At 41.4% G+C, this 11,289-nt stretch overlaps 1 protein-coding gene across 1 annotated transcript; it reads right to left on the bottom strand.

The window, feature by feature from the left end:
* Positions 1 to 2,036: 2,036 nt before the first annotated feature.
* LOC135429972 (small ribosomal subunit protein eS24-like) lies at positions 2,037 to 3,308 on the bottom strand. Its single transcript, XM_064684482.1, has 2 exons — positions 3,071 to 3,308; positions 2,037 to 2,137 (listed from the first exon to the last, which is right to left on the bottom strand). Exons 1-2 carry the CDS (start codon positions 3,291 to 3,293, stop codon positions 2,037 to 2,039), a joined length of 324 nt encoding a protein of 107 aa, XP_064540552.1. The 5' UTR covers positions 3,294 to 3,308.
* Between the last annotated feature and the right edge of the window lie 7,981 nt (positions 3,309 to 11,289).

Genomic DNA, 11,289 nt, shown 5'->3' with positions numbered 1-11,289 from the left:
CAAACCTCGTTGTTGTCTTCCTACATAAGTTGATTGTTGGCGACATAGATTCTTCCTTTCTGTTGAGGCGTCTTCATTTTTCTATTTCGTCTAGACCTACCAGGAATTATCGCCCCTTATTCCTATCTACGTGCACAATAGATAATGTTATATACAATTATAGTTTGTATCACATTCTCGTCACCGAACACTCTCTCCCCGTAATAAAATCGTTGCTTTCAGGATAACTTCGGGAACTCGCTGACCATTCCCAGCTATGAGCAGGGGATCGGTGATTCCCCATCACTTTCTCTTTATCCTATCTACTTAATACTCTGTATATCTATTATTTCCTTACTTTATTAATAATTTCTCTCTTATTTTTTTTTCATTTTTTTTATTTATTTCCTTAAATAATATAGTAAATTAAGATTATTTTCAATTTTTACTTAAGAACACTATTTTCTCTTCGCACACCGAATCGGACAACTATCCGGGCTCTCTGGCCTCTTCCTTCGGCCTGGGGCGAAAAAAAAACGACCTTGGAACGGACTCCTTCTGCTGGACAATTCTCGCTGTCGGAGTCCCGTCTGGCCGCGCCTAGGATCTCCGGGCCGGGGAACATTTTGGTGGGCCTGGTTGGCGTTCTTTGGCGTGGAACTCGGTTGCCTTATATCGTTTCTTGGGCTGTTTAGATATATACATTTTTTCTCTTTGGCGGTTTAAGTTTCGGCGTGTACATTTTTGTATTTTTAATTTTTTTTTTTGCGTTTTATTAAGTATATTTATTTTTTTTTTTTGGTTTTCGTGCAGCACTAGTTACGGCTGTCTGGCAACTTTTGTACATGTAGAAATTTTATGCATGTTTAGGTGTCCTCGCCGGCAGGATCATATGTTATTTTCTATGTGAGTTTCGTGATTTTAAAATTAAATTTTATTGATGCCTCGACCGCGGAAATGTTTATTTTTCTTTTCTTTGAAGACATTGAAACTTAGTTAAGAGATATTCTGGCAGCACACCCGCCGTTGACCGCTGACAAACTCGAACTCCCTGCTGGGCATCATCGGTGCCGAATTTCAGCACACGCATACATCGAAAAGTGGTCACCGTTGCTGCCCATGTGCACTGCTGCATCACTGGGTCAACGGCCCAATTTAAGGCCAAGGGCATTACGAAGGGCACCCGATTCGCTTCCCTCCTATTCTCTTTGTGAGCGAATCGGTTGGCCAATCGCAGTCGCCCTTCTGCGTTCTCCCGCTTAGCGCAGTGGATCGCAAGATGGACGTTGCCACCCTCCGCGTATTTCTAGTATGAAATTTGCCCCTCGCTTTAGCAGTGGAGTATGTAAAGCGTAAAGATATGCACATACATACAGAAGTATGAGTCTGCAATGTGTCGGCATAGAGGTGAGCAAATTTTGACAATGAACAGGATGGGATTAGTGCATTCCTACTTTTCTTGATTGATTTTTGCGTCCACAGAAGGTAAGGGCGATGAATTTTCTGCTGCTCATAAAAATGGCTGATGTCTCCTAGGCTGAAAAATCCTTTCCTCAAAAAAACAAGCTCGTTGTGACCGCTTTGAAATGTTTTCCATATTAAATTATGCCTAAATTGGATGTTGTTAATGGTAAGTGAGTTGAAAAATAATTTGGTTCAGGTTGTGGATTCAGAGTCAAACTTCTGTGCAGCATTGCTGACGGCCCATCACCTGCATCCTTCTTGTGTGAACGTCCGCCACTGCAATCGCATGTTGTCACATGTAGGACGACTTCTCGCTTGAAACTAGAGGTCCTGCAGCGGATGAAGCAAGCGCAGTCGGTACCGACGCGAATGAGGGAAAACCCGATATCCGTTGCCAATGAAACGTCGATAAGACACACAGGACAGCACGGGTCGTATAGTGTTCTAGTGTCGAATGACGCCTTGTAGTTTTAAAACTCTTCTCATCGGCTTCCCACAGGCCGCCCATATGCAAAGCGCTAGGAGGGTCAAAGTGCCAGGAGAGTTTTTGGTGACTAAATGTTGCCTGGATTAAGCACTTCCACAAAATGGCGCTAATGAAGCTTGGCAGCTGTGTCGAAACTTGTGCCATTATCGGAATTTTTGCGCTGGGCACAAGCGTCCTCTTTAGTCAGTTCAGTGTATGGCCTTGGTGCTAAAACAGATAAAGACGCACACATAACGCATTACGCAGATTTTGCAGGATTTAATTTGACCAAATTATTAATCTTTGGGAAGCGGTACTGTGATATTAGACGCATCGTCAGCTGACTGCGCTCATGCACGGATAAGTGATAAGCGAACGCGATTAAAAGACGTGAGAACGCATACGTGTACGGCATTATTGGATGTCGCTCATCGTAGCTGAACGCTTCGGAAGCGCCTACAACGCCACATGCTCGAATGATTCCCTTGCTAGCGACCGCATGCTTGAATGATTCCCTTACTATCAAGAGATTCAAATTAAGGAGCTTACTAGAAGTGAGTGGTTTTTTATTGCTTAAGCAAGTGAACTCTGTTACTGGGTGAGGTGAATGAGTCTATCTTGTGCATAATAAATCTCGTTGCCTGCAAGTTCTTTTGTTAAGGGGAATGACAATCTTTTGCAACGCTTGAATAAATGAAACATGTACGCCTACACTCTGTTGAACTTGTAAAAGCGTTCGAGACAGGAGAATGAGGGAGCCGTGTTAGCGAGCAATCATATTTGGCTTGCATAGTTACAAGACCACCACTGCTCCAAGTGCCTTGGTTAAGAGCTTTACAAAACAGGTCCTACTCATGTTCTACCTTTTCCAACAGTGTCTTAATCTGATCTCGTCTGATTTGAAGAGTGAACAGTTACATGTCACGCTGTGTGCTGCGTCACTGATTTTCGATTCGAACGGAGACGGGTATTTATCGGGCTAATATTTTTTTTTTTTTACTTATTGAGTTTTATATTCTTAAGCATATAAAACAACAGCCGTTCCAAAAAGTAAATAACTGATTTTACTGTTGTTGTCGATTAAATTTTAAAAGTTAGACTAGCGCATAACCAGCAGCTAAATTGGGAATTGTCGGTGCGCGTCTCCAGCAAAACAAGCACACAAGCCCGTGGAACGGCCACCGCTAAAGTTTGTACGGAAACCGAACGCAAAGACAACATCGGGTGTCACCTTGTACATGGCGGCGAGCTTCTCGCGAGTCTCCGTTTTATTGACCGACGAGAGTCCCAGGTGGAGCACATCGCAGACCTTTTGTTTCCTGGCAATCAGACGGTTGGTCATGAACTTGCGGGTGCGGATTATGGCAGTTGTACCAGTCGACATTTGACGGATCTTTTAATACAGTTGAAAAGGTTTTAAGCACGTCTGCTGTGCGAACGCGATTCTTTTGAAAAGTAAGTGGTCTCACAGTTTGACAAGCAGTTTTTGGTGTAACTTCGACCTTGAATTTTTCAAGAACCACTCTTGGTGAATTTACAGGTCACTTTGAATTCTTATCGGACGGTACTGTGAGTCGTTCTTAACTGTGTTGGTCACCACCGATTGGCATACTATGCTCTTCACAGAGCCGAAATTGTTAACAACTGAGTGAGATGCGAACAATAAATTTATTCTTTCGAGCGACAGTGGAATGAAAAAAAAAATAGCACCCAAATGTTACAATTGAGAACAATATCAGAACAAAGAATCGACTTGAAATGACAAGATTGCCTATTGTATTGAGTTCAAAAGAAATTGGAAAATTTTAAGAAACAAATAATTGCTAATTAATTTATTTATTCGAATAATAATTTGTTTTTATTGTTTTTTATAACAAACAAATATTAATGACTTTTGATAGGCAGTGCAGTGCAGATGTTCCAATAATAATTTTGAATTTTTGTCCATAAATTTTAGATATCAATGAAAAAAGGGATTTTTTTTTTTTATAAGTCTAACAAGCAAGTGTGGAATCGTTCTAAATATATGTACATCGAGGTCGTAGCCCTAGTTCCTTGTTTTCTTTATTGCACTTGACAAAGAAATCATCAGCAAAAATATATTTAATTCTAAAACTTTTGTGTGGAAATAAATAAATCTGTATCGTAAGACCTGCGAATCGTAACTGTGTTATGTCCTTATTTGGATGTGTGTATTTATATTGTTAGGTTTAAATATGCAGGAGTGATGTGTATACATTTATACAATGTATGCAAGTACGTACGGATGTACTTGCATACATCAATATGGCGATTGTTTTGTTTTCGGGGGTGGGTTTGTTCATATATGTAATTTTTTTCTCTCACCATGGTTTCTTCGCTTATCTTGATTGATTATCTTTTTTCGAAAAGTTCTTTCACTTAAAAATCCACCGATGTTTTGCTGGGTCGAACTCGATGCTCGCAAAAATGTTCGATCACTCTTGGGCTGAAAAATTCTTTCCAAAGAAAAAAGCACGTTGTGTGCGGTTCGAAATCTTTTCTTTATTTAATTAAGCCCACATAACATGTTGATTATGGTAAGTCAGGGACAAACTTCATTGCAGTATTGGTGACGACCATATACCCTTCTTAAGTGAAAGTGCCGTCCTCCTTGCAGTATTTGAATAAAAAAGGAGAAGGTTATGGTTCAGTTCACTGGTGAGCCCAGGATCCGGACAATACTCACCCGAGCACCGTGTTTTGGGACAATAGTGCCCCACCTTGGCTAGGCATATATTAGCACCCAACACCAATCTTATGTTGGCAAAGAGTTCGTTCAGCTTCCCCTTGATGCGGTTGGACGGAGTCCGTCATTGAATCGCGGGAGTCATTTGTTGTATGACACCCGTGCAAGCGCTGTCGGTACCGACGCGGATGACAGAAAGCCCGATGGCCGTTGCCAATGAAGCGTCGATAAGGCACACAGGACAGCACGGGTCGTATAGTGTTCTAGTGCCGGATGTCGCCTTGCCGGTTACGAGACGGATCATTGCTCTCGGGAGCACGGTCGTACAGTTAGGTTCCATTAAGGTGGACAGCGAGATGGAGCCGGCAGTCAAAGGCGGCATGTGGCGGTGCGCTTGGGTTTTCCTGATTCAAGCTGGAGGGGATCGCTCTGTGGACTGTGATGGCGTGCAACGCTGTTCGGGGAAGTGCAGCCTGTGTGATGGTCGCCCTGGCAATTGTTACACTTGTCTTTGCGCCGACATGAAGTCCCGAAATGCTGGTGGGCCAAGCAATTTGGACAGTATGAATCACATGAATCGTTGGTACTTTCGCAACGTTCGGATAGGGCATTCTGTGGAGACATCGTGCTGCTTAATGAAGGAATTAAAAGGTATATAATGGAAATTAATTAAAAAAAGTTCCCTTGGCAGGGTTTGAACTCGCAACTGACCGCATTACTTGCTGCCGCCTCTACGCAACAGCCACACCAGCCAAAAAAAAAAGTTTCCTCGGCAGGGTTCGAACTCGTAACTGACCGCGCTACTTTTCGCCACCTCTGCTCATTAGGCACACCAATAATTAAGTTTTTATGAGAAAAAAACGAATTAAAATAGCAGCAAAGAAAACAAGACAATCGCAATTGCAATGATGTTGATAGAATTCAAAGACGACGCGCATGAATGTGTGTGTGGAATTTGTGCTAGCTGCTGCTTACACGTGCGCACATAACTTTTGTGTTTCTTAACCGATCTTAATGAAATTTTGGTTAGTACATCTTATTGTACTATAAAATATTAGTGTATTCTTACAATGAAAATTGCATTTAAATGGTGGCTTATATTGGCTTGCAGCACAAATTGGTTTATTAACTTGATATATATTTTTTTTATCTTATCGACTACTTGGAAACGGGGTAAGTTATCGAATATCGAAAACAAACTCGATCTGCGCGGGCACTAGCAGAATCTACAGCTTAAATTTCAAGTCTCTAGCTCTTATAGGTTCTGAGATCTTTGCGTTCATACATACGGACGGACGAACAGACAGATTGACATGGCTAGATCGACTCGGCTATTGATGCTGATCAAGAATATATATACTTTATGGGGTCGGAGATGCTTCCTTCTTGCCTGTTACATACATTTGCACAAATTCATTATACTCTTTTTACCCATTTTCAATGGGATCAGGGTATAAAAAAGAGGAGTTTCAAAATTCTTCTCACCGGCTTCCCACAGGCCGTCTATATGCAAAACGCTAGGAGGGTTGGAGTGCCAGGAGAGTTTTTGGTGATTATATGTGGCCTGGATTAACCACTTCCACAAAATGGTGCCAAAGGAGTTTGGCAGCTGTGTCGCAACTTTAGCCATTGTCGACATTTGTTTGCGCTGTGCACAAGCGTCATGCCAGAAATGCCGCTAGGAATTTCTCCGTAGTCAGTTCAGTGTATGGCTTTGGTGCTAAAGCAGATTAAGAAGCACACATAACACTTCGTGATAGGTCACGATTTGTGTAAAAAATCGACTGCTGTGTGAGTGAATGGCCGAGAAAATGTAACTCTCTCAACAAGTAAGTCGCTCATGAGCTCCGTTTGTAAATTTTTTGGTTGGATTACGCAGATTTTGCAGGAGTTTATTTAACCAAAACATTAAGCTTTGGGATCCAGTAATATGATCGTAGTAGACGCATCATCAGCTGATTGCCTCCATATAGGAATATGCGAATAAACGAAAACGAGAACAAGAGACGTTAAAATGTTAACGGTTACGGCAGTATTATCACATGTCACTCATCGTAGCTGAGTATTTTTGAAATTCCTACACGACCATATGCTTGAATGATTTCCTTGCTATCGAGAAAGGGATTCAAATTAAGTAGCTAGCTAGAAGTGAACGGGTTTTTACAGCTTAAGAAAGTGTGCATTCATTCTGATAAGTATTCATGTTTTTGGGTGAGGAGCAGAAGTCGATCTTGTGCCTAAGAAATCTTGTTGTCTGCAAGTTTTTTTGTTGAGGGGAAAGACAATCTTTTGAACTTGACTTTTGTTGAAGTTGGAGAAGCGTTTGAGAAAGGAGAATGAGGTAGCCGTGTTAGCGAGGTTTACTTTAATCACGCGTTTCTGTATGTTTGTATCTTGCAGGGGTTCGGTTGGAATTAGCCATTGATTTCGATGCAGAAGTAGCCATTCTGACCCATGAAACCACAGCTCGTTGTTTACCAGCTCGTGTGGTGGGCACCTCTACTTGCTAGGTCAGCGGTTGGTACTCGGGTCGAACATGGGCATTCTTCGCCACTATATTTGCTACAAATGTATTCCCTACGCATGGGAGCTTATGAAGCCAGACTATTGTGGAATCTCTCCAATGGAAACACTTAACGCCCGGGGAAGGTAGCTGGGGGATGACTACAGTCAACAGTTCGGACAAAAGAGCTGCACCGCACAACTCCAGACTACAGCGTTTTCGCTGTAATGAAGTCGACCCATGTAAATGACAGCTCGTATGCCCGCTGCGGAGCGTCACAAAACCCAGGGTATTGCATATTCCCCTCTGGGTGGAATTCGACCCATTTCTTTTTAATGAATACATGCCACTTATTAAGAAGACCCTCAGGTTGTGGATCGTCTCAGCACGAACCCCGAACAAAATTGTGTTATTTATTTTAATTACTGTGTGTGATTATAAGAAAAATTAACAAGTGGACAAGGGTTATATTCCATCGAAAAGTTAAATGACGAAAATTACGTGGTGTGGTCAGTGCAAAATAAAAGCATTTTGGTACAAAACGATCTATGGCCGATAGTGAGCGGAAGAATTGTTGAAAATGAAGGGGGCCAGCAAGAAAAATTGCGTTATTTAAAAGTTTGCTATGACTGAGTATGCCAGAAGGTGCAAGTGTGCAAAACTATGTGATCGAGTTTTCCAACATAGTTGAAAAATTAAAAGAAATCGAAGTGAATATAAATAAAGACATGCTCACAGTTTTGCTGTTAACGGGACTAGGCAAAAAGTTCGAAAACCTTGTTGTAGCGATCGAAACGCGTGAACCGCTGCCGTCCTTGTCAGATTTGAAAATCAAGATTATTGAAGAAGGACAAAGACAACAAGTGAACAACGAAGAAGCGGGTAATGGCATACAGCAAGCGTTTGTGTTGCGTACAAAGGAGTGAAAAATGTCATAGATGCAGCCGCGAAGGTCATTTTATTGCTGAGTGCATGGAAAAAGAGAAAAGTAAAGAAGGCAAAGAGAGAAATGCTGAAGTGAAACGATCGTTAGCCAAATTTGCGAATGTGCAGAAAAGCGACAACTTGACAAAATCGATGTGGTGTCTGGATAGTGGCGCCACTGCTCACATGTGTTGTGATAAGTAATTTTTCGTAGAAATTAGAGAGCACAAAGAGAAGATATTGCTTGCAGGAGAAAATTTCATATATGCCGACGGCATTGTGTATTAATGTGGGAAATTGTGGTCTTAAACTGCTTAATGTTTTGTATGTTAATGAGTTGCAAGCAAACTTTATATCGGTATCAAAAGCTGTCGAAAAAGGATACAGAGTTATTTTTGATAAAGACAGAGCAATAATAAAAGACAGAGAAAATGTGAATATACTGCAAGCCTACAGGAGCGGTGATTTGTTTACCATTGATGTAAAATTGAAGCAGTGTATGTACTCTATGGCAAACAGCAGTGAGTTGTGGAAATGGCATTATCGTTTGTGTGGTGAGATGCTGTGATGAGATGCTGTATGGGTTAAAATCAATCAATACAAATTTCGAAATAAAAGATAACCTGTGTGAAACTTGCGCAAAAAGTAAAATTAGTGTAAAGACATTTCCAAAAGCATCTGAAAATCGTGCAGTTCAACTATTGAGTTTGATTCACATTGACATTTGTGAACCATATAAGCAGTCCGTCTGCCGAAGGCGCACGATGCTTTGCAACACTTATTGACGATGACTCACGTTACACAGTTGTGTATTTTTGAAGTCTGTGTCGCATTTGAAGGTTTTCGGCTCAAAAGCAATTGTCTTAAATAAGGGGCACAGCAATAAGTTTAGTCCGAAGTGTTAGAATCGTCAGGTTGACTGAGTAATATTAGGTAGTGATATTATGGAAGGAGAGGATAGTTTAATATCGTTAACTTTACAACGATGGGCTTAGAAATTATATTCTTAAGTAACGTCCGTCTTCTTAACTAATTGGCCTGCTGTTTCGCTTCCCACTCTAGTGATGCTCAACTCGATACTTCCTCCCATAATTATCGCTTCGCTGCGAATGGCCATAGGTCCGCGCGAGATACTTGGTCATCAACGGAGTTATCATCCTCGTCGGGCTCCTCTGGCGGTAACTGACACCATGGTTAGATTTTGTCTGAAGAATACACTGATTTATAATGTCTTTGTGTTCGCTCAGCATTCGGGATATCCTCAACAAGATATCGGTCCTTTGGCAAAACTTTGTTGATTATAAAGGGTCCTTTAAAATGTGGTTCCAGCTTGCGTGATGTGCCCGTGCTGCATGGTTCATTTTCGACCAATACAATATCTCAAGGTTTATAATCTGTCGGCTTGGCGTGTCTGTCGTCATATCGTCTTTTGGCTTCAGCTTGATGCTCATTGACGCTATTGGCAGCGTCTCTTCTGAGTTGGTTTAATTCGGTGTCTGTCAGCATAGTAGGATCCTGGTTTTGGAGCAAGTTCCCTAAGTATTTTGTAGCATGTCACGCGGCTCGTAACCATATAATAGCTGGAACGAAGAACAGTTAGTAGATTTTTTAACCATCGTAATACTCCACTGGATGGAGTGCATCTTATCATCCCAACGTTTGTCATTGTCAGACATAGCCAGCAACATTGACAAGATGATTCTGTTAGTGCGTTCAGCATGTCCGTTGGCTCTGGGTGTTCGAACAGCATTAAGCACGTGTTTTATATTATTTTCTTTACAGTACTTTCCAAAATCCTTTGAGATGAAGGCTGTTCCTCGATCGGAAACAATTTTTTGTGGCATCCCCAGATAGCTGGTAACTTCTTTAAGGATATCGATGACGTGCTTGGTTCCTGTGCTTTTAACGGCGCGCATAATCGTAAATTTGGTAAATGCATCGACACAAACAAGTATGTGCTCGTTGCGTTTCGAACTCTTTGGAAAGGGTCCCAGGTGGTCGATATGAATCGTTGAAAATGGTATTGGCTTAATGATATTGACCCTCCTTGCGACCACCTCGTTGCTTATAGAATGCGCAGCCCACACAGGACTTAATATAGCTTTTGACATAATTTCGCATACGTGGAAACCAAAATAAATTTCTAATACGGCCCATTGTTTTCTCGATGCTCATATGGCCTGATTTATCATGACATTCATGAAGGATCTGATACCGTAACTGCTTAGGAACAACCCACAAGAGTTTGTTGTTATATTTGCGATAGAGCCGATCTAATTCAATGACATACTCGTCATTATCTGTTACTTTAGCAGATTTCATATTGCTTACAGTGTTTTGGATCTTCTCATCTTGAAGGTTTATAGCAAATAACCAATCCGCTTCATCGATGATTGTTTTGGATATCTTCAAGCTGGCTATTTCCATCTCGCGTGCATCCTCATATGGAGCACGGTTTAAGGCATCGACATGTTCCATCCTAGAGCCTGATCGGTGAATTACTTCGATATCGAACTCTTGAATACGCAACCACTATCGTGCAATTCACTCCGGTTTTGAAGTTCATAATGCGTTTCAATCAGTAATTACTCTGATCTGTGATCAGCTGGCTATCTTCCACCTGTAGCAGCACTCCGGCTAATCCAATGGAGCTTGCATCCGTATGGAGCTCGTGATCAGCATCCAATCGATAACTTGCAAGTACTAGTTTTGATATGAGGCATTGTTTCAATTCGTTGAATGCATCCTTCTGCTGTTAATCCCATTTAAACTGCTGATTTGTACGTAGTAGCATACGCAATGGCTCAGATATTATCGCATACCCTGCCACAAATTTTCGAAAATATCCGCTGAGAACCAAAAACTTTCTTACTTCAGTCACGTTTCTTGGCTCATCAAACAAAGAGATGGCATTGGTCTTTATTTCACCAGGACTGATACCATCTGGATGTATCTGATGTCCCAAAAAGGTTGTTGTCAGCTTATTTAACACACAGTTGTCGATATTCAATGTCAAGCCGCATTCTTTCAAAATTTGCAGAACACGTGCAAGCTTTTCATGCATTTCGTCCAATGAATTGCTTCCAATAAGAATTTCATCCATATGGTGCAACATATCACCCTTATGAACGCGCTTTTGAATTTCTGCCATAAGTCGTTTAAACACAGCTGGCGCATTCTTCAATCCAAATGGCATGCGTTTGAATTCAAAAAGTCCATCTGTTGTAATGAATGCCGTATACTTTC

The sequence above is a fragment of the Drosophila montana genome, unplaced genomic scaffold, assembly GCF_035044405.1.
Source record: "Drosophila montana isolate Dmon_TW-CO22-7 unplaced genomic scaffold, ASM3504440v1 contig_2751_1, whole genome shotgun sequence".
Classification (NCBI taxonomy): Eukaryota; Metazoa; Arthropoda; class Insecta; order Diptera; family Drosophilidae; genus Drosophila; species Drosophila montana.
Note: the sequence above shows the minus strand (reverse complement) of the source record. Positions and strands in the feature narration are given on the sequence as shown.